The 24,243-nt window shown below is 45.6% G+C and overlaps 1 protein-coding gene across 3 annotated transcripts in view; it reads right to left on the bottom strand.

The window, feature by feature from the left end:
* Positions 1-957: 957 nt before the first annotated feature.
* The window catches only part of LOC135905949 (cadherin-like and PC-esterase domain-containing protein 1), a 209,867-nt gene continuing 186,581 nt past the window's right edge, over positions 958-24,243 (bottom strand). For 2 of the 3 annotated variants that reach the window (XM_065437093.2, XM_070538646.1), the window contains 11 exons: positions 23,343-23,434; positions 21,422-21,451; positions 19,426-19,615; positions 17,764-17,944; positions 12,096-12,219; positions 8,594-8,730; positions 7,957-8,177; positions 6,496-6,597; positions 5,391-5,478; positions 4,561-4,707; positions 958-2,001 (listed from right to left, as the gene is read on the bottom strand). In XM_065437093.2, coding sequence (XP_065293165.1) covers positions 1,858-2,001; positions 4,561-4,707; positions 5,391-5,478; positions 6,496-6,597; positions 7,957-8,177; positions 8,594-8,730; positions 12,096-12,219; positions 17,764-17,944; positions 19,426-19,615; positions 21,422-21,451; positions 23,343-23,434 — 1,456 coding nt within the window. In that variant the 3' untranslated portion in view covers positions 958-1,857. The remainder of the gene's footprint in view (positions 2,002-4,560; positions 4,708-5,390; positions 5,479-6,495; positions 6,598-7,956; positions 8,178-8,593; positions 8,731-12,095; positions 12,220-17,763; positions 17,945-19,425; positions 19,616-21,421; positions 21,452-23,342; positions 23,435-24,243) is intronic. The other variant, XM_065437094.2, reaches the window with a different exon arrangement.

Below are 24,243 nucleotides of genomic sequence, written 5' to 3'. Positions count from 1 at the left end.
CGGAGTTTTCTGGCACGTTCTACTAAGTATGCTTCAATCATACATTGGCAGATGTCGATGACTATATTGAAAGAACAAAAAAGGACCTTTTCAGCTATGCAACAAGTCTGAAATATTCTAGGCTTTGTGAATACTATGACGCCCTACCTTCTATTGTTGTCAGCAGGTCCGAATTTTACAGCATTACGCTGTGCCGAGCCGTGCTCTACAAGCCACCCTGCAAAACATTTACCGACATGAACAAACATGCCCCACATTATTTTCGCGTAGAAAGAGGCATCTTGCATTAAACTGTCATCAGCAGATTTTGAAAGTTTTGTCATCATTGCGTCACTTCACATTCGAGAACTTCAATGAAGAAAAAACACGATGAAGGTTCATATAGTACCATAATCGCAAATGTGCGGTACGTTCTACAGTTTGTTACACCGCTAAATATTCAGGTGGTAAGTGCAGCGCTAGGGACGTCGGGCACACTCAATGTTTGCCCTAGGTCTCGATAATGGTGCGGTGAGTGGAAAAAGGCGAGTAGCTTCATAAAAAGCAGATACTTTGGCTTACGTATTGGACTGGGCTGGAGATTACAGCCCGAGCATCGCCACACCACCGGAACAAAGAGAGGTGTCTAGCCGAACACGTGAGGCTTCACACCACCTCACTGGTTGGATGCATTCCAGCGACAGTTAGAAAGCGGGCAGTAATTAGTCGAAATAATCACCGAAAAAGCAGTGCTAGAAGATGGAACATGATAGGAATGAGCACACAGACACAGCACTATGTGGTCCTTCGTATGTTTTCTCGTCTTCTGGCACTGCTTTTTTCTCTGTTACCATAATTCACCTAGTCCACGAGTCAATTCTTGCATGCGAAATATACTGCAGCTTCTTTACGTTTTCTCTCTTACTCTTCAAGAAGCCTTCGCTTCATTTAACAATAGACCTATTAGATTCGGTTGTTTCGGGAAACTTCTTAGGCGCCTGCATAAGCTTAACTTTGAAGTGTCAGTGGTTCTGCGCACCCATTTTGTCTTGACTTTGCGAGCTCGTTTACTTTGCCGGCTTTTCTGTTTGCATGCAACTGTACGTCACAGGCTATTACGCTGCGCTTTTCATTCTATTTCGCTTCTTCGGACACGCCTGACAACTAGTCGTTCCGTTTATTGCAAGCTGTTTGCGCGGTTTTCGTAGCCCAGACTTTTTTGGCGTTAACAGCGTCGAACCAAGCCAACCAACGAGACCCATTCGCTAACTGCGACGCAGATGCCGCCAATTCGCTCGCATTAGGCAACGAACCACTCCGGTGATTCGAATAAGTGCCAAAGGTGGCAATCGAGTAAGCCTGTCACTTTCCCTCTACGCATAGATAGAAATAATTCGCCTCCGGGCCGATTTTTACGAAGCATTTCGTAAGTTGGAGTGGTTTGTAAAAACAGAAAGCCGGCCTATGACGATAATGAACATGTACTTAGTCAAAACAGCAAGCTGATTTCGAACAGCTCTTACGAATACTAAGCCTCGCGAATTCGGCCACTGACCATTTGTGGTCAAGTGGTGCAACCATACTGCTTCCAGATGTGCGTTTCGCGAACGATGAAAGGAACAACAAACATCGTCGACGGCAACCTGCGCTGGCTCTCGAGCACTTGAAAGCCTCGTTTTTGTTCTGCTGGTGTGGCGTCATCGCGAACACTTTGGCAGCAGACGACAAATCACTAAAGAAGTGTGGAACGGGGCTGAGAGTCGGTTACAGAACGCGGCGTGCCAACAGTGGGTGCGCCCTTGCTTCTCCAGCGAACGGGATTCAGCGTCCAACAATCCCGACAGCACAAAGCAACAGTCTTCGTGGCAAGTGTGCCTATCAGCTGTCCTCGGCGTGCTTGGCGCATATGCGGTTGAGCAGGATCTCGCTGTAGATGGCGTTGATGTTGCCTTCTACGTGGAACGAAGGCGCTGGCGGCGGTTTGCCCGGCGGCCGGTTCTTGGGCGCTTGCACTGGGACCACCTACGAAGCAAGCAGAATGTTTTGTGTACAGGGAGACAGTTTCCACGCAGTTGCTTGTGTTGTCGGTTCAAGTCATGCTTTAGTATTTTTTTCAAGTATACCGTGGTTTGCCATCCCTCAAGTTCCCACGCAAATCCCTAGCCATCGTGAAAGAACTCAACAACAAAGGCTTCACAGTAAAGTTTCAGTGGATTCCCTCCCACATTGGTATCTCAGGAAACGAAAAAGCTGATGCGCTTGCATACGCAGCGCTCTATCATCCTCCAAAAATCAAGGCTCCAAAGAGTAACCAAGTGCAAAAATCTGAAATTCGAAATCACTTTGCGTCGCTTTGTGTTCTACCGCATGTGCCCTGCGTAACCAAGAGATTGCACCAAGAGGAAGCCTCACTTCTATATCGTATAAGGACAGGATCTGCTAACACACCGGCCTGGTTATTTAAAACGGGGCGAATCAATTCTCCGAACTGTACGGCATGCAACGAGACAGGAAACATTGAGCACTTTTTGTGGTCCTGCCAGCAATTCCAAGATGAAAGAGACACTCTCCTGAAGAATTTGCAAAACAAGGACCTTCCGCATGCGCGCCTGCAACACCTTATATTTCCCGAGGGATCAGTGATGGCCCGCAAAGAAACTTCACGTCTCCTGATCGAATTCTTAAGAGAGACTGGGTTGATGGACATATGGTGAAACCCATCAGCGGTATTGTGCGAAACGCTCGGGCGGAGCAATTGCCGGCCTTGTTCGCCAGGCTAAACCCGCCTGTTGCTACAATTCACCACCACCACCACCACCATCACTTTACGGTGATGTAAAAAAGGAAAAGAATAAGCAAGGGTTATGTCGGTGCTTTTCTCTCAATCTTTGTGTCTTGAACTGCGTTCTTAACTCCCCTGATGGCAACGTTATTACGTTTATTGCTTGTAGCTCGTTCCCCTAAGTAGCTTCCAACAAGGTAGTAAAAACCCCCAGTGCCAATCCTCCCTAAAGCTGAATTCCAAGAGCGAGGGGAGCGGACGTCTTCGCATGGCGTTTTTCAGCAAGAGAGCAGGAGCATTAGAACTGCTAACAATTTCTGTCTTGCTAACCCTCCTACAAGCGTCGATTTTTCTTCTCGCGCAGTTATAGACATGTCTATTGTGCCCCTGAAAAGTAATTTATTTTTCATGCGGCTTAGCTTGAGTCTTCTCGTGCAGGCCGCGGACCAGTGCCACAGTGAGGCACTACAGCACTTAAATTTGACCGCCATACTGCAAAAGCAAAGCGCTATCTAAGGTGCTGAAAATATATGTATTTGTGTCGTGCTTCCACGGACCTTGCAGCTTTGCTCTTTATTTTAAAGCGCCATTAACGGAAAGCTTGACCAACAGGATCTGCAGTCACGACCGACTATTGGTCAATCTCAACATTGCGTGTCATGCTCGGTTGGTTTCCATGCACAGCTTGTTGTTTGTGAACTTGTGAAAGTACAGTCTGGAAGAGTGGCAGATGGTGCTATAGTCTCTAACCTACCCTTGTTACAGATGCATGAAGCAGATAACAGGATTTGTTGGCCGCGAGATTGACCGGAGTGTCCGCTTGGCGGCCAGTGGTTGAATCACGGATAGCATGGCATGGATGAATAGCGTGTATGATGCGTCGCGTCGTCTGCTAGCAACTGCGTGTTTGCATGTACACGTACGGCGCGCATCTCCTCTAAATGCACTTTCTTCCGGGGTACTGGCCTAGTCGTGAATTCGTCTATGCATTTTTGACGATGTACAGGATCATCTTGCCTTGGGGTGTAGTCATTGCTCTGTATTAATATCAGTGACGGCACTTGTGTAGAGCGCGATGTGTGATCGTTGTGCCCTCCGTTCACCCCAATCATTTCAATTCCGTTGCCGCTTTGCGTTCCACGCACATCGCAAAAATCATTTAGCACCAGTTTAAACAGGTGAAATGGTCACAACCAGACGTGAGTGCACAGCTTTCGTGTTCTAGGCTTTTGTATTTCGCTCATAAGCAGCGCTCAAGCGCTAGATATGTTGAAGCTCCGACGTGAAGGGTTCGCGGAATGAAACAGGTAAATTCAAGGATAACTAATGCGCACACTTTCGTTTACACAGACTGCACTTCGAGTGACATCGGCGCATTTTCGGCGCCTACACTTAGCTCAGAGTCCGCGTCACCTTGGGTGACCTGATTCACCCACCACATGACGTGGTATTCTAGAGTAATTGCGCATATGGAGCGTTCTACTTAATGCTCCCAGTCGTGTTTGATTCCGCGACAACTGTACAAGCAATAGAAACCATTTAAAATTAATTATATTTGCATAGGGCGACCCAAAGTGCATTCCGTTGTTCAGATGGTCTGCGGGCCGTCCCAACCCCGCATGAATTAAGGGCAATTCAAAAGATACCAATAGCGGTTAAATTGGCGAACGTTCTGCACTATTCATGCATTATGCGTAGTGCATGAGGAGTGCAACGTTAGCTATATCTAAACGGATATATAAACAGAAAAAAAACAGAAAATAATACTAAAGGAAGAAGTAGCTCATTGCGTTTCATACCTTGTGGAAATGACAAGCGCATTTTCCTTGCAGGAAGTCTTTGTAGCGCGCCACCGTAATGTTGAAGGTGTCGATGACGTCAATGTTGTAGTGGCGCGCAAATTCGGCCAACCACAGGTTCTGCATCATCAGCTTCTTCTGTTCCTTCTGCAAGTGAAGAGAAAAGAGAAATTTATTTCTTTTCTTCTAATTCTTTTTACAACGATTAGGAGGGAGGGAAAGATATAAGTAGAAGGCAGGGAGGTTAACCAGAATAACGTCCGGTTGGCTACCCTACACCGGCGGAACGGGAAAGGGGGAAAACAAAGATAACAGGCAGAGAGATTACACTTTCGCATTAAAGATGCAAATAGAGATGTTCCATGGAGGAGAATGGGCATAGCAAATCGTCGAAGCATTCGTAGCACCAGGTATGCAGAATTTCGCAAGACTTGAGGTACTTGGGTGGTTACCCGTGTTTGGCGGCGCTTCATTTGCAGGGTAGTGTGAATAGCGTAGGCAATTTTCGTGGTGACTTTCTGATTTCTGCGTAGAAAGATGACATCAAGAATTTTTCGGCAGCCAAATTTCAAAAGTATTGTATGCGATCTAGATAAAGACGGCAGATCCAACGCACTTGTTGTAGTTCAGGGTAAGTAAAGATTTGTTGAAACATTTTAATTAAGTCCTAAGGCACGTGCTGAATGCAACCTTAGTTTGTCTGCTAACTACGTGAAGTGAACGGAAAGTTTCGCTTGAAAATTGAATTTCATTGTCGAAGTACGGAGTGGCTACACAAGTACGAGAATCTTGGTGTTGGAATGTACGTTAATTGCCCAATTAAAGCTCACCATGCTCAGACAGTGTATCCCTTCAACGGGCTGGTGGAATCCGGCTCCAAGAGTCTTGATAATAAGCTTGATTCCTTGAAGGTGGTCCCTGAAAAAAGTAAGTGAAGACGCAGCCAGGGAAGTATACATGTGAGGATGGAAATAAAGAAGAGAAGAAAACGCTAGCCCAGTGAATTTGAGCGGTCACTTACAACCGAATGCCATTCATCAAGTAGCATACGTGCTTATTAGAAGACAGTGACGAGCAACTAATGTAGGCAAAGCCACAACGGCCTGTGCTAAATTTCCAAGCTGTTAAGCTCCTTCACCGCGGAGCTGTATTCTGCGCTATTAGATAAGCCAGTTTATTTTTGAACCGATAAATATTAGCGGTACGTAGGCGTCTTGTCGGATACACAGAAAGTATGTCACTACATAAAGCGTCCTTCGCATACCTAAGTCATGATTTGTGCTTTCATCATACATGCAGTAGTGCCATATGTAGAACGCCGTTTCACTCAAACATTTCATAGCTACTGTTAAATAATAATGTAAGAAAAGAACATCTCGTAAGCTCTGTAAGATAATGATGGATCGCTAGCGCATACAAGCTCGTGTGAACAAACATTGTGCCTGTAAATTTGACGTAACAAGAGCGCCTTCAAAAGCCTTGAAGTTAGGTAGCGACCGCGATAAGCTTACGACAGGCTGAAATCGGGGTAATGTGCCAACCTAATCCGCCGGGAAGCCGCAGCTGCGGCCGGAGCATACGTATTACTGTTTTACGTGTTTCCGACACTTCTACGATGTTACAACCCAAATGGAAACCGCACAGAAAACAGATTCCTTTCTGTATCCTACTTCTGATTCACGTCATATATCGAAAAATCGTCGTGTATCGCCGTGTACGTATAGCATATATGCTATACGTCGAGATAGCATATATACGTATAGCATATATGCAAGAAAGTCGAGAACTAAAGGCCAGGAATTATGTACCGACATCTATATTTTTTTTACCCATACCGACCATCACCAACTTGAAAAGCGACATGTTTCTCAGGCCAGTTATCGGTGCGCGTGCGCAGCTTCTGCGCATGTCTATATCGATGCAGCTGCTACCTACCCACGTAGTGCCTTGACCAGCATGTAAAGGTGCTGAGTCGCGAGCCAGTGGACGCCGCCCACGATGAGGACAGTGTTAGAGTTGTTCTGGAGTGGCTTTGACCTAAAACGAAGCGCACAAAAAGAAAGGCACACAAAAAAATTCGGAATATTAAGACGGCGCTAAACTTTTTAAAGAAAAGTTGTCTCCACAACTTTGAGCTAAAGAAAACGCAAAGCGTGATTCACGAATGCAAGTTAGCTTAACACTTCTGCTTGCTGTCTCTGGGCCGTGATATCATGATATAGCGATGCTGCTTCCCGATGCTTTTCGGCACCTTTCGCATTCGTGAGTGGTCAAGCGACTCTCTGCTCCCGACCGAAGCGTCGAACTCAGGAATGCGAAAAGCGCCGAAATGCACTAACATCGGGAAGCGCAGCATTGCTACAGTATACTGGCCCTTTTCTGGTTAATATTTTCACGCAGACAAGCAGTTATCACTGAATTCCAAAGTGACAGCAATAACCGCAAGTGACAGCAATTGTACAGCGAGTTTGCCCATAGATTTGACAGAAACAAATGTGGTCGGGCTAGTAAGACTTTCATAAAGTAAAATACAAACTTAAGTCCTGCCCGCTGCGGACATTCTACAAGTCTTCTAAAAGTATTTAAGCCCGAAGGGCGTCGAGAAGTTCCCAGGAAAGACAACAGACCAATTTCACGAAAAGTTTCACTATGGTTTCACTATGCCACCAGTGCCAGGAAGCATCCCTGTAGTAGTTATCCTTAGCGAGCTGATGACCAACTACGGTAAGAGGCGTGTTGTATTCGTATCCCGACTAACCCGCTTACCCATCGAGATTAAAAGGCAACGAGCTGTGAATAAAATTATTCTACCTGATGAGTGGGGTTGAGAAGACTCACCACCAACTTCCCCCTAAAGTTCACTGAAAAAAAAATATAGCAATGGCACTACCCCCGGCATTCGCATCAATGTTGCCCTAAATCTAAGCTTAGCGGAAAAGCGGCGAGGACTCCATCGTCATGGCACCAGTGTAGCGCCACTGCGCATGCGCGTTAAGCATGATACACAGTCTATCGTGCGACAGCGAGTACGGCAAAAACTGCAGTTTTGACAGGAGCAGTGCGGCCTCGGTGCCTCGCACTTCACCGGCGGTATCACAGTAGAGTCACCGAAATTTTTTTTTCGAGGCAATGCTGCGAAAGAGAGAGAGAGAGAAGGGCAAAGGAAAGACAGGGAGGTTAACCAGAGATTATCTCCGGTTGGCTACCCTGTACTGGGGGAGGGGCAAGGGGATGCAATAGGTGAGAAAGAAAGAAGGATAAAAAAAAGGGGAAAAAAACCTAAGCACACACACACACGTAAACAGGACCGATTTCTGTGGGCACTGTCACGCAGCCCGCAAAGGCGTTCCTAGCCTTACGCAGTGTCACCGTACAGTCCTACGAAGCGCGTCATACCTCTCGATAAGCTGGTAGAGCGCCTTGTCGAAGACAGGCCGCTGACTCGTGGGCAGCCAGAACTGCGGGTAGTAGGCGAACGCCACCGCCGTCTCGCCGCGGTTCAGGTTGGCGTAGACGCGCAGGTCGTGCGTCTTGTCCCAGTGCTGCAGGGAGCCGTTGAGGCGCTCCATCACGTAGTGCATCATGCCCCGGTTCGTCGAGTCGCCGATGAACAGCAACTGCGTGAGACGGTAACGGGTCGCGAAGGAAAATGTCGACTTTTAATTAACAATGACGTGCCTTTTCGACACAAGAAAGACAAAATACTGAGCCCTCTTCACTGCGGCAGATTATTAGAAAAAGAGAAAAGGCCCGTCATGAAGAACTTCTTTTAAATGCCACAAATACAGGAACCTTGCGCTGGCCAGTGTGCCGCCCTACGACGCTCTCATTCATCACCCCAGTGTCGCCCACGCCGACCACAAGCGACTCGAAGAAAGCGAGACATTTCAAATGGTTTAGGGTCCAAGAATTTTTTTGTTTGTTTGTTTTCACGTAGCGTCAATTGCACCTCTATCTGCAGCCGTAAGTAACGGCCAACACTGCGGCAAAGGTTCTGCTTCCAGATGTTCGCGATGAACCAGGCTTACGCTACCTTCTTTCCAGACATGCAGCGCGCAAGCGTCCTCTGCGGCAGGTTCACATATCGGCACTGATAGGGCTGCCAGCGGGCCTCCTTCCAGAAGCAGGACTCCTTGGCGGCACACTTCTCACAAGGCACCACCCAGCGTCCTGAAAAAAAGTATAGCGAGAAGAGGTGATTTTCCTTGTTTCTTTATCATTTGATCGAGAGCGAGGCCATGATAATAAGGTGCGAAGCCCGACTAAAGGTCATAGTTCCCCCCCCCCCCCCCTCCACTGCAAGTCAACAGCAAGTTGTGCAGTGTTCGCAAAATTAAATTCACATCAAAATATAGGTGTACGCAATATACACGCGTCGGTTTCAAAGCAGTTTCTGCTTTGAACATGTTAACTATTATACATAACATTTTTTAGACATCACATCTGAAAACATTTTGTAACATAAACAAAGAGATCTTTCTCAGCTTCATACAAGGACAAGCACAATCTAAATAAACAGTCAAGAAAATTTTCAACACCAATGTAATAAATGTACGGAAATAATATCAGTGTGTATGTAGCACTAATGATTGAAAACAAGACCTCCCGTGTGTAAAATTTTTTGCCTTGTTCTTTAGGTGTTTTCGTTGTTGTATTTATGTCCACAAGTTATTTATACTTATTAAGCCTTTATTGTAGATTCCTATTGAAGCGGTAGAGATAATTTTACAGTTAATCGCTTCGAGAACGAAATGATGTATCTAAAAGAGGGAGCTAAGCCTACGCCAAACCCTGATTTCTTTCATGATTCTCGCATTAGAGTAAGGAAGCAATGACAAGAGCGCGAAAATGAAGCCACGCTAAACGAGTGAAGTGCTTTTCCCTGTTTATTCATTATTTATTTAATAGCGCGAACCTCGAAGTCCCAAGCAGAAAGGAGTACAAAGCATTGCAGAATACAGAAATACAGTAAAAAAATGGGACATATCTTGAATATATACTGTAAAAACAAAGTATGTAATCGAGTAAACAGCGGCAGGCAATACACAATAACTGGAATAATGTTAGGCGGACCAACTTAAACAGGACTGAGTAAAGGTGAAATGTGTGACGAGGAATTCCAGTCGGTTGCAGTCCGTGTAAAAAAAAATTGAATTAGTACGCAGTTCTGCGTGCAAATACAGGTTTAACGTCATAAGTTTCTAACATAAAAGCTTCTAACAATAAAATCTTCTGCATGAATAGCTAATTTCAGAAAATAAAGACAATTAAAGAATTCTAACCTAACAGCCTTTCTTCTCTCCGACAAACACTCAATATTTGCCAATGCCAACATGAATTGTTGGGGAATCTCGACGTTTAAAATGATTATAAATAAACCGAGCGGCCAGTCTTAGACACTTTTTCAACTTCATTGAGATCGGCTGCTGTGTGCGGGCCCCATACAATACTGGTGCATTCGAAAGAAGGTCCGACTATAGATTCGTAGACCATTAAACGTAATGTGGCTTAAGAATTGCGTAACTCGGGTTTTAGGCACCCCAGCGTTATTTTTTTCTAGCATTTGAGCAGACGTTACTTGTACGTTCTGACCATTTTACTCGTAAGGCAGTTGTGACACCTAAATACTTACAACTGTCGATTTGTTTGAGAACTGCACCATAAATTTATTAGCTATGTATCAGTTTGTTAATTTTATTCGTGAGGCACAAGTCAACCGTTTTCTCGAATTTTAGTGCTATATTCCATGTTTTAGACCAATTTTCCGGTAGCTGAATTAACCTGATGAAAAATCACGCAGTCATCTGCGCTAACTCAATAACCTAACGAACAACTAAAGCCTACTCACAACGCATGGCAGAAAGAAAAGCGATGCGATGTTAAAAGCAGTCGTAAACAAGGTGCCACGTGAATTTCAATCTGGTCTCTTCGCGTACGAGTCCCTGTTCTTGTGTCCTTCCGCCAGCGCAGGATTTATGGAACATCACCAAAGAGGTCACCTCCAAGAATTGTGGGTATGACTTGCTATACATATTTATGCAAATGAAACGCACAAATGCTCGCATTATGCAACTACTGAATCTATTTGAATTATCAACATGTCTGCTTTTGAATGTAATGGTTAGGTTTGTGGGAATTTGTGTCCACTAAGCCCTCGCGCCAGGCAGCAGCAAGGACATCGCCACGAAGAAAGAAGCTAAAGTAGAATGCGCCAGACAGGGACGTGCTTGACGCCGTTTGCGGTTACATACAATCAACAAAACGAACAACTTTTTGATTGTTCTCTCGTAATTTGGTTGTTTTTGTATATTTCCTTTTCTTTCTTTTTTTTCTCATCGAATTTGTAACACCCTAAGCGAATAGGTAATCGTTTCAGCAGGCAATTCTTGGCCAATCCCCCCGTGTGGGTATGAGCCATAACATGAGGCCATCATCATCATCATCATCATCATCATCATCATCATCATCATCATCATCATCAGGATTGGCCGGTACCAGCTAGTTGTGAGCTTCACAAACGAGACTTGTACCACAAGTTATAGTGATGTTTGAGAGAAAACATTTTTGATGCTCTCAAACAATTTTTTCCAATAGTGATAAACGTCAAAAAATATGTGTAGCATCTACTTCACAGGTCAGTAACTCTGCACAAAGAACACATTTCGCAACTCCTTAAACTGCATCTAATAAAGTAAACCTAATGTATCATTTTACAATTTAGGAAAAGCCGTTACTATACTTGTGCAAGTACTGAAAAATGCGTATAAGAACTGCTGGAAAATGTGCCGACTTATATTCTGCTAATAGATGCCGTTTTACAGAACTGCGGTGTGTTTTAGTGCGTAGTCAAGGAGTGGGAAACCATGCCCCATTTTCTGGTTTGAACTTAATAACTTCTTACACTTCTGATGATATTTCTGGCAATGCTTGAGGAGAAAACTGAGAGGTGAGTAAGTTAGCTTCTATAACATTTGTTGGGATAAAAGCTTTTCTTTTAAACGCCACAGACTTCCTTAATGACAGTTTATTGGCCACATAATAGCTTTCATTATTATTTTTTATTTACGTATGTTTGATCAGTGAGAGTCCGAGTTAAAGCGTCTATCCAATCGCCGTCATAGTTTTTCTGTTTGCTGCTCAACCCCCAAACGATTGGAAAGGCTAGAGAACCAGCTTTATATCCATCATATCACTTTTAAGCGTAGTGCTTGAACTCAGCAGGGGCAAAATTCGAAAAACGTTTCCGCTGTAAGCGCTGTTTGCCATTGGAATAGAACTATTCGTGAAAGAATATGCAAGCCAACCGTGACCTTGGACATATTATTAGCGTAGGCTACCGCTAATGTCAAGCAGTTGTTAGGAACAAAAATGCTTGTTAATTTCGTCCTTTACTTTTAGTGCGTTCTCTTTGTAAGAATGTTATTATTTATTGTCAGTTACTAAGCATAATTATTAAAAGGCTGGTTTGCTTTTGTTATATCAGTATTTCTCCACGAGAAGATTTTGACAGATAACGGAATGATTTCTGATTATACCTTGGGAGCTGCCGTCCTTGCAGACAGGTAGTCGGGCCGCCTTTTCAAGGTAGCTCGGCCAGTCCACAGAGGTCTCGCTGTACAGGCCGCACGGCTCCGCTGGTGCGACTTGCATTTCGCACTCCTTGAACGATAAACCAATACGCGTCAGCGTCAGAGTAAGACGAATACAAGCACTAAAAAACAAAACAAGAGAGACAAATTGTTGCAACTGATGATATTTTCTTTCAACGTAATAATCACACTGGCAAATCATTTCTGCGGAACTTCGCAAGATGGAGGAAGATGCATGACAGAGATTGACTGCATCGTTAAGCAAGTAATGAGAAACTCGTACGAGAGAGATAGAGAGAGAGAGAAAGAAAGCAAGTAGAAGAAAGGCAGGGAGGTCTACCAGACGTGCGTCCAGTTTGCTAGCCTGCACCGGGGTGGGGGAAAGGGGAATAGAAAGAGGAAAAAGGGAAGAGAGAGAGCACCGGGTGCATGTACGTGGGAGGATCCACAGAAACACTATAAGCGGTCTCTTAAGCCGGTGCGCTTCAAGTAGCGTACTAGTGCACGAATCGTTTTTCGTGCCAGTGATGGGTGTGGCCACGGTCCGAGTATCTTTGACTCGGAGAACGGTCTCGAGTCCAGTCGGTTTAAAGTTGTCCCCAGAGAAAGGCGTCGTACGTCGTAGCGAGGACAGATACACAATATGGTTTCCTCGAAGCTACAGGAGTCGTACATCGGGCTCTTGGCCATTCCCATACAATAGGAGTTAGCGTTCGTGAACGCCACTTCCAGCCACAAGCGGCACAGTAAGGTTGTTTCGCCACGGGAAAGAATAGATGGCAGTTGTAGCCGTAATAATTTGTCCAGCTTATGCAATCGGCAATTGAACGCACTTGTACTCCAGGAAGCTTGTCACGTTTTGTGTGCAAGTAGACGAAGTTTCCTGGCAACGTCCATCCTTGCCAAAAGTATTCGACTCGTCTGGGTGTCTTCATGGGCAGTCCGAGCAGCACTTTCAGCCAAGTCGTTGCTGACGATGCCACAGTGAGCAGGAATCCACTGCAAGATTATGTTGTGCCTTGTTTCCAGAGCATGGATGGTGTACTTCTCTAACATCGGATATCATCTGCTCGTATGTTATGTGATGTAAGGAAGACTTTATACAGTGAGGAGCGGCTTTAGAGTCTCAAAATATGACCCATTTCTACCCCGGCTCTTCGGTGATGTAGTTCACAACGGCATGGATCGCTGAAAGTTCTGATGCCGTAGATGTAGTCATGTGGGACACGTTGAACTTATCGGCAATACTCTTATTTGGAACGACGAAAACGGCAGTTGTGCTGATAGGTGAGGTCCAACCATAGGTATATATACATGTATGCGGTCATGATATGTCTAGTGGAGTTATAGCAGCGTTGGTTGCTTCGGAGCCGGTGACGGATGATTGGCCTTGTTTGTAATTCCGGGAATAGCAAGATTCACTTGTGCCTGTCACAGGACCCACAGAGGAGGTGAAGGCTTCGCCACCGGTGTATAAGATGAAGGTGTATATTCTGGATGAGTTCTAATCACTCGTGAAAAGGTCGCTTGAAATCTCTCGGCTTGTAGGCAAGCGAAGTGATGGTCGGGGATTCTTGACAGATGATGAATGTGCGCTCCGAGAGAGTTGACAGCTACGTGTGTCTGGGTCATATAGTCTCTCGCGATGCCAGTTGTTGCTGGTGTTGAGGTGCACCGAGGCAGCCCTAAACACCTGCGTAGGGTTTGACCTTGTATGCTCTCCAGAGCACGAATGTTCATCTTGCATGTATTTGGCAAAGCTGGAAGACTAACGTAGGAGTCTCAGGAGTACAGTACCCTGTAAAGTTGCAGCACAGGATGGACTAATGCACCCCAGATTTTCCCGCAGAGAAATTTCAACACCTGAGCAATAGCAGATAACTTCTTCTTCAGATAGACAAAGTGAGGGCTCCCCGAGAGGTTGCGGTCGATAATGACACCCGGAAACCGATGCGTCTTAACACAGGATAAAATTTGGCCGTTAATTGATTGAACTAGAATACAGTGAGATTTCTTTGCGCGTAAAGCCAACCAATGTGCACCTTTCGGTAGATACACTGAGGCCTTGTTCTTGGAGATGAGGAGACGTCATGGTTGCCGCTCACTGCAGCGTAGCTCGCACCTGAGGCCGAGTAACTGAGGCCCAGATGCAAATGTCGTTGACGCATATGGAGACACTATCTGTCTGTGGTAAGTACTCAGTAAGTCCTACAGGGACGAGGCTGAACAATATGGGCTCAACACCCCACCCTGTGGCACACCCCAGCAGATGTAATGTTCCGAAGTTGAACCGTCTTCGGCCTGTAAGAAAAAGCCTCTCAGTCAAACAGCCCCGAATTTTTTTATACATCTGGCCGCCCAACTCCCACAGCTTCAAGTGAGTTCAGTGCAGCCTCATGGGCGTCGTTGTATTGTGCTCGTTTGACATCGAGAAAACGTGCCATTGAGAGACGATTTAGGCTTTTCGTTCTTGGACCCGGGTAGCGGGTAATGGACGACCTCGACGAAAGCCCGCCATGACATCGAGATAGATGCTGAATCGCACGAGGTATCATTCCAAGTGAGCAAGAATAATTTTTTTCATCACTCTGGCGACGCAACTAGAAAGCTCAATCGGACGATATGATGATAAGTCAAGAGGAGACTTTCTAGATCTCAGAATCGGGATCAAGCGGCTCGCTTCACATTGTTTAGGAACAACGCAATTGTGCCACGACTCATTGTCGTACTTGAGAAGCTCACCATGTGCGCCATGTCCAAGATTGCATAGGGCAGCGTACGTTGTGCCATCTGGTCTTGGTGACGAAGAACGCCTGCAAGTCACCAACGCAGCGTCAAGTTCGTCGAGTGAAAATGGCACGTTCATTTTTAGTACACTTGTCTCGGGGATGCCACTCAGTGATGCGTCGGTAGTAAACCACGGACCCAAGAACCTGCGAACAGAACTCTTCAACCATTTCAAGCTGCGAGCGGTGTTGGGAGAAGGCCAAAGCAGCAAAGGTCTTTCTTTGGTATGTGCATGAACGGAGACCCCTATTTGTTCTCCATATGTACGACAGCGAACTTCGGAGATCAACCGACTGGCAGAAAGATTTTCATCGCTTGTCTTCGAATTTATCCATACGACGCTGGACTTCTTTTTGTTTGTGTCGCGAAGCCCACAGATCTCGAACGGACTTCATGCGCCGATACCTTCTTCCTGCCTATCGGCGTGCCGCACGCAGCCTCTCCAGCTCTATATTGAAGTCTGTTCGCCTTGCTGACCTGGTAAGGTAGCAAATGAATGTTTTCATTCTTTCCGCGATTGTATCTTCTATGGTGTATGAAAGGCCTTCCCGACATGTGTCATTCATATGCTCCTTAAACCTCGACCAATCAATTGGACGCAAGACAGTAGAGCAGGATTGTGCAACTCCACTAATGTTTATCCATGTTGGAATATAGTCGCTTCCATGTGTCTCTATGTCCTTAAACCATTGGACGCTGGAGGCGAAGCGCCGCGACACCAAAGTCAAATCCAAGCAGGCACTCCTGCCCCACAGAAACGTAGGGCTGCCATCATTCGCACAGCATGTATCATTGTCGGCAACAATAAAGGCAAGACTCCTGCCTCTGGAGTCATTTTTAATGCTTCCCCATAGCTGGTGATGCGCATTGAAGTCACCTGTGATAACCCAAGGGTCATTGGTTATTAGCAGTATATCTCTAAGCCTTTTGCCATCAAAGTGACCCGCTGGGGATATGTAAGCTCCAATGAGTGTAAATGACACAATATTCTTTTTGATATGCAGGCATACATATTGATTGTCGTCATGATCGATGCTCTATCGCGTGGGTGGCATATGGTAAAATCCGTGTAGATGTAAACGATTACTTTGCTGTGTGCACCTCATGTGGACGAGACGAAAGATTCATAACCAGACAGTCTGAGGGAAGTCGATGTATGTGGTTCGTAAACCACCTGTATGGGGAACAGATTCGTAAAAACAAATTGGCGAAAGAGTGATATACGGGTCCTGAGACTTCTGGTATTCTACAAGCAGACTGACGCAACTTTAACTTCAGTACGGAATGAGGCTATTAGACGAGCCATGGTGCTTAAAGGATGCTCTCAAGCACTGAATTTAGCGCATCCAGTATCTGCAGAGCTTCGTGCTGCTGGTGTTTGCACCTTGTCCATTATCATACGGATTATAGTAATTAGCGATTTCAGCATTACAGCCACTTGCCTGTCCTGGTCGGACAAATCACCTAGTAGACATCGGGGCTTGTCGATCAAGGGTGCGATCTTGTACGCGTTCCAAAATAGAACGGAGGCGGTCCGTTCCACCGAGCCGCACACGGTTAGTCAGTTTGAACGGTGAAGAACGCCATGACGTCAATTGTGAAGTGATATCTGCTGTCAATCATTCCGTGTTGTCTGCTATCGGACGAACGCAACGGAACGGACCGCCAATTTCGCGACGGAAAGAACGGACCGCCTCCGTTCGAGTTTGGAACGCGTACAAGATCGCACCCCAAAAGGTTGCTGGGATGGCGGTTGTTCTCACTCTGGTATGGTTGGTCAATCTTCGGCAGATGTGATCTTCTCAGTGACCTTGTGCTTCGTGGTCTTGTCCGCAATGTGTGGTCTGGGCAGCAGCTCAGGGGGTGATGGTGTGGAAAGTTGCAAGCGCGTCGCAGAGGTAACGGTCTTCCTTGAAGGACGTCGGCGACGGGAACGTCGCCTCCTCAGTTTTGCGGCGGCTTATTGATGATATGAATGATGTCGCACCATCTATTTCAAGAGGGTCACTTCATTGTTAATATGTGGGCAATTCTTCGACGAAGCCTCATGAGAGCCGCTGCACTTTGAACACTTCATTACAGTGGCGCAACATTTACTTGAAGCGGGAGGCTCGGCGAGTTTCATATGAAGAAAGCTTCTCAGTTGAAGAAGCATTTATATTGATTAGGGGGAACGAACCAGGAACCATCGTCCTTCCGCAGCGGTCACTTGGCCATCTGAGCTAACCAGGATGATAACATCGCAAACCCAGTATTAATCAAACAAACGCAAAAGCGCAAGACATTAACCACAGATGATTTACATGGTTCGAAAAAACGTACTTACGTTTGAGAATTAAACGTAAATGCTAATGCTATCTGTTCTGTGTCATGCAAATAAGCGATAAATGAAGCTCCACGATAGATTGTGTGGCTTTGAGCACTGATGTGTTCATCATGCATACCACGGAAACAGGACCTGCGACTGATCTATCCAGAGATATTCTGTTTAAGTGCTTGCTTTGTCACATCCCCACTACTAGAATTAGCCCCCCCCCCCCTTCTCAAGTCAAGTGCCGTAGTATATTAACTGCTAAAGGCTTAAACCAAACAAACATAAAATTTTAGAGAATAAGTGGTGACGAGGATAAAATAATTGAAACGAATCATAACGGCCGATAACTGTATTGCGTCTTTCCTTCACCTTTTTTCCCAACTAATGTGTTAAAGTAAACCTCTTTTTTTTTTTTGTTACGCAGGCGTAACAGGTAAACAGAAGCCTCCTCTGAACGCAGCTTCGTGAGATGATGCAGGGAAGCATCTTTGCAGGATTAGAGTATCCGCCTACCTGCTTGAGGCTGCACACTTGGTGCTGAGCGGCTGGGCTGAATACCACGGCGTCGTCTGCGAGAGGCATGCGACGGATGAGCAGCGTGTACGCGTTGACCACCCAGGGGTCCGGCTGGCCGCCGTCCATCACGTACAGCACGACCTTGTTCTCACCCACGCCCAGGGTATAGTTCGCCGGCCTGCGACGCGCGTACGCTCAGTTTCACGTTACCGGGGCATTGAAACGGTACACTGCGGGTTAAATATGAATAAGAGTCACACGGATAATCACGAGAATCTTCTCCAGCACACGAAAATCTTCTCTTGCAAAGAGTAATGAGCCTGCATCCACATCCGCATGAAAAGCGTCTGTTCGCAACTTCAAACAGAAGGAGTGCATAATGATGAATCGTCAACTTCTGAAGAAGCATTGAAGAAAAGGAACACAGCAGGCGCATTTACGTTTATGGAAGGCGCGAGTCAGCTTTTCAAAGAACTTAACATTCAAGGCACTAAAATTCAAGCCATCATTCGTCACCATTTGCGTGCCGTTTGACGCGCTTCGACGACGCTGCGCGCTGTAACATTGTGCCGAGCAATGACGAAAGAAAGCGCGAAGGTGCGTTCCCAGGTCGCAGCTCTGCTCTCACTTCACCGACAGCCACATCCTTCAAATGAACTGCGGTTATGGAAGCGGTATCGAATTCCTTTCACCGATTGGGCCACACATGTAATACACAGCTTCCCGCAGGACAAGCTGCAATTTAGTTTGGGGGAACGGTGAGAAAGCTTGCGTTTAAGGCTTACGGAAGCGAAGAATCGCTCATGAGAGGCACAGGAAAACGAGTTTGAGCTCTGGCGGACTGCTGAGAACGATTACGCGGGTCACCTGTTGGAACCATCCGTGACCTTGAAAGTGAAAGTTTGAAAGGGTTGTACCTGAAATTCGGGCGAAGCTGCAGAGTTTAACCAGCGTGGGTTCTATTTAATTCTATTTAATGAGAGAAGAATGGAAAAAAAATGGAAAAGAGGAACGTGTACGCACCCGAACCTGAGGAAGACATTACCGATACCAAAAATATGCAAAGTAACGCGATCCTTACACTAAATCACACTTTGATCTCAGGGTAAAAAGACGACGAGAAGAATGCCTACGATTCCACAGTAATAATCGATATCTCCACGAGAACACCCGGTCTGTAGGATGTTTCACTTCACGCTTGCCACGTCCGGAAGCCACGTCATCGAGTTTAGCGGGCGTGTTTATGACGTCATCACCCTCATATGTGTATATAGATCTGTGTGCATTGCTTGTGCATATAGTATGTATCTGAATGTGTGTATATATGCATAAATGTGAAATTGTATGTGTATACGAGTGTGTATGCATTTTGTGTAATTTTCATACAAGTTTTCTTTCTTTTGTTAAAAGTGAATTTGTTTCCAATACTACTTTGTTGCAAGTGTTGCATCTTTTGTGATGTTTCTGCAGTGCTCTGCTGTCAAACGTATAAGGGGGCGGGACCCTCGCCAAGCTGTACCTCGGCTTTTAGTCCTGTCTGCTCTTTTTCAATGTGAAAAGAAATAAAAAACATCATTCATTCATTCATTCATTCATTCATTCATTCATTCATTCATTCATTCATTCATTCATTCATTCATTCATTCATTCATTCCTCACCTGGCTGGGCCGTACTTGTCGTCCACGCGCACTTGGCTGCCGCAGTGCTGGGCCAGCCCCCACACCTTGACTAACACCAGGTCGTACGAGACGTTGGCGAAGTACTCGGTCCGCTGCGGCCTGAAAGCCGGCTGCAGGCGCACCGACGGTTCGGTCACGATTTGCGCCAGGTACGGCATCGTCGACGGATCTGCGGTGCAGTTGCGGCGAGATCAATGATTTGCTGACGCGCTCCACATTGGCGAGCCACATTGAAACGCTGGCTATAACGGTCGTGGTAGCATTACCTTTGAATTGCCGTTATGTCTCGGTTCTCCGCAAAATAAATATTGTAATTAATGCGGTTTGAAATGTTTGCCCCAGAGAGATGGGAGACCATACCGGGTGGCGCTGCCAAGAAAAAACAAAACGGGTGAGATGAAAACGGAGCGAGACAGATACGATGTCTGAGGAGGTGGTCAAAACAGAGAAAACGTAAGACAAGAAATCGTAGTCTGCACAAAAGCAATCGAGCGGATTGTGCTAAAAACTGTGCCAAAGTCCGCTGTCCTACGCCGTGTTACCGCAGAGCCCTCTTACTAAATGTTCTACTCATTAGGAAACTGCAAGCAAGCAAAGCATGACACACTAATGACACTTGGCATATATATATATATATATATATATATATATATATATATATATATATATATATATATATATATATATATATATATATATATAACGCAATCTTTTTTTAGCACAGTAAATCACACAGCAGATGTCCCCGTGTTGCCCAAGATTGTTCAGGCTATTTTAAATATTCTTAAATCAGGTTTTCCGTCCAATTAACCTGACGCAATCAAACTGTTTCCCCTCAATTTACTTCGAAGATTGAATGTGAAACATACCTTTCGGCTGGCCGAAACTACAGGAAAGTTTTCAAATCATGAAAGAAAGAATTCGTTTAGCGTACGGTAACCATTGCATAAGAGCAAGTGAGGTCTTTGAAGGAGTAGCAAGATGAAAAGGAGAATATCAGCATCTAGCGCAGTGCAAGGTAGAGGCATTGCGGTTAAATCGCGTGTAAAGAGACGAAGGCAGTTTTACAGGGGAGTGTTCAAAATTTAAAAGCGATGCCATTTATGAAGCGGATGCGAAGGAATATCGCGAGACAGTGTAATCTTCTACAACTAATGGCGAATTTGCAGTAAAGGCTGTTCTTTCATTCGACTACGTGTCTCCTCAAAAAAATAAAAGAAAAGAAAATACTGCAATTATTTCTATCTTTCCTTTTCCCGCTTCCGTGCTCATAAACTCCCGCTTCCCGCAGCGCTTTATGACACGTGTCATTGAAGTATGGTAAAGTTTTAAAAAAAAAGCTCGGCTACACCGTCTTCGCCCGTTATATTCTTCGCATGTGCCCCAAACACGGCTAACGGTCCTGTGGACATAAGTTATATCAAACCGTCCTGAAACGTCTTGCACAGGTTCGCGAGGCACAACAAACGGCGATGCGAGAAATGAAATTTCAAAACGAAACACGGAGCAAAATAGGCACCCTAAACAAAAAAAAAAATCAGACGCAAGCAATACAGTCCAAGCGCGCGTTTTTTTCCCAAAAAGAAACTGCTCAAAGCCATTTTACGCTTGAGCGAACGAGGTAAACACCGTTTTCACCGTAACGTTTCCCAAATTTCAAGACTAGGGTGCGCGCAACTTTGTCTGTACTTCGGTTCATTATAGCCTTTTAGTTTTCTCGGAACCTTACGAATCAGGTACTTCGGTTCGGGACGGGACCGACTTGTGCATGAACGTGTCACGGGGTGGTGTGTGTGTTAGGGGGGGAGGGGGGAGTTGCGGGTGTAGGGTGATGCGCACAGCATTTCCATCTCGGGCGTGCTGTGCGCGCGCAAAGGCGCACCGTCGCCCGTAAAACGTCGGGTCATATATCCTCGGAGAATATTGGTGCGTCTCGCTAACAGGAGAATAAATCATGGTCTTCTGTCGCGCTTACCTTTGCTGCAAGTGACGTTCGCCGAGGTCGCTGAAACGACAAATGCAGAGAGAGAGAGAGAGAGAGAGAGAGAAACAAAGTGTAAGCTAGCGCTTCACTTTGCAAAGCGCGCCCAGGTTATTTCGCGAGGCAAGAGACACGCGCGGTAATGAATGTTCAGCGGTTCGCTTCACGTTGAAAACTATGTGTATACATTCAACAAGTTACGTAGCAGACGCTAGGAACCACCTCTTTTTTTTGTCTTTCTTTCTTTTTTTCGTGCGCACGGACAGAGCCACAAGTTTTCCGCGAGTGACACGTTAGAAAGAGGATCGCGCAATTCCTTTCGTTCTAGATGAAATTGCGGGAATGTGGCCCACAAGATTTGGCGAACGCGCGCACAAAAAATGAAAGTACGCAAAACTGCTAACAGTCAACAAGATATAGGGTGCGGGGTAAATTGAAATATTTCCGCTGCGTTTTTTTTTTTCCTAGTGGAAACTGACTCACTAAATTTCTTCTACGGCGAATACTGATATTCTGCCACATCAGGTGGATTAGAAGAAGAGGCGGCCATTACTGGGCCCAAGTTTTCAGAAATACGCCCTGGAGATTTGTAGTAGAATGCATTCCAGCAAAGGTATAACAAGATTTTTCGTGTTTTTAAGTGTTAACTGGAAAAGTAATGGCGTGTCACCAAAGAATTTGAGGATGAATTTCTTACAGTGTGTGGTAAGTACAAGATTTCTTCTGAATGATGTGACTTCCCAACTAACAGAAACGTGCTCTTTAAAGTTAATAACGTAAAGAAATTGCATGATATTGTTAAGTAGGTATGAAAGGGGACATTGTTATCCATGCTACAATACGTATAGTACGAAACAACAAATGAAACACACGCAGGTTCTGTCAGGAAGAAAGCTTCCCATTTGATAAAAAATTCGTAGTAGTCCCGGAAATTTTTCTTCAGACACGCACTGGTTTCGGTTGTGTAGCATCGTGACACAATCGGGTGGATGACAATTTTCCTAGTGTCAGATTCCTATTCACATTCGTTACGACAGTAATATCCGCTTACCGCTCACGCTTACCGGCAACTGCAGCTTATGTAACCATAATGTTTACCGGCAAACGCTGGCGGCGAAAGCTATGCACGAAGGCGAGCTTTCTGGTAAAAACGCGGCCTCTTGCGTGGAACGATCCCCGAGGTAAAGCACAGCCGCGCCAAACCTCAAAGGGACTGGAAACGGGGTTTGTGTTTCTATTTCCGCGTAACAGAGTTATGTCTTCGCGCATATTCAAATTACAATCCGAGGCTATCATGTCTCTAGGTTGTGTGTAAGTCATAGTTTACAAATTTTCTGACAATTTTTACTTTGAGAAACTCAATTCAGTAAAAACCACGTACCACACGAAGGGCTGATTTTTCCCTTACGGACAACGCCGCCGACGCCGACACCGGATATATTGTGGCACGTTATTGCGTTAAAAGCTTACGCATTCTTGCATGCGCACTAGCTCGCTTATTCGGAGTCCCGTGGACTGTGTATTAGACATACAGATGTGCTTGGCAGCTAGGGATAAATATAGGCATCCGTCACATGACCTTGTGGACAAATCGGCAACAGTGCGAGCGCGTGTGTATATTATTGCATGCTCATGCACGCGTCCATGTCGAAGCAGTTGACCGCGTGCCATGCTGCTAACACCGTTTTGCTAAAGATAAGCGATTCAGCGAATAAAACACTGAACATAAAATCACCTTTCGGGAATTCAAACGCGTAACTGGGCGTATAAACCCTTCCCGAGTTAGTCACGAAAGAATTTCTGCATAGTGATTTCATAGTTCTCGGTCTGTTTATCTGCGTGAGGTGCCAGCGCATTTCGGTTGCACCGACAATGGTGCTTCAGTGACGCTCTTGAAGGTAGGTCGTGTACTCACGTTGACTCGAGGCGTAGAAATCCTGACTTCCGCTGAGGAAGTCGTCCTCGTGTTTCTCATTATGCTGCGCCGAAGAACTGTTGGTCCCTTTCCTGCGTCGAATGCCTCGTTGTTGAATCACACACAACACTCGCGTGCGTAAGCGTATCAACGTCGTACTATGAGAAACATCAATTAAGAAGAAGGAAAAGGGAAAGATTTATTTTAAAAACCCGCCTTTCGGAGCCCGTCCGGTTACTTCACGGGTGAGGTGGCGTGTGGCATTGCAGCGCTTATATGCGTTTTTGACGTGTGACAGGCGTGCACACAGGCGTGCAGACGCTTTTCCTAGACCTGGACGTAGACCTGGACTTTCGTAGACCAGGAACACTTTTCGGAAGTGTTCCTGACGAACGATTGGCGTTAGTGTGCGTCTTATGGATATGCCAGGATGCCAAAAGGATCCGCCGCCGGTGGTTGTTTTCTCTCTCACAGGAGGATCTGCTCGGGCTCCGAAACGTCCGATTTTTAAAATAACTTTTTGTAGGAGTTTTCATTTTCGTTCTCTTTAAATCGTTTGTACTCAACCAGGCAGATATAAGCCGAATGTTTAGCTTTTATGAGTAGCATAGTGTGAACTTAAGACTTTTCTATACATGTGCTTGGCTCATTGCAAGATGTCATCATCATTTCTCATTATTATCTTTCTTTCTCTGTAAAACCCTTTCTGCTATCCGTAACTGTGCAGTAGCAACTCAGGGGCACGTCTCCCTACACCACCCTCCCCCCCAACCCCCCCTCTCGCCTAGCCCTTTCTTTTCATTAAACGTTCTCTTTTACTATGGCTTTTATTCGTTTTAATGGGTGATTGCTCGCACCTCCATTTGCCGCCTGTTACTGGAAATCCAACAAAAGCGGCTTA

This window comes from Dermacentor albipictus, chromosome 5 (genome assembly GCF_038994185.2).
Source record: "Dermacentor albipictus isolate Rhodes 1998 colony chromosome 5, USDA_Dalb.pri_finalv2, whole genome shotgun sequence".
Lineage (NCBI taxonomy): Eukaryota > Metazoa > Arthropoda > Arachnida > Ixodida > Ixodidae > Dermacentor > Dermacentor albipictus.
Note: the sequence above shows the minus strand (reverse complement) of the source record. Positions and strands in the feature narration are given on the sequence as shown.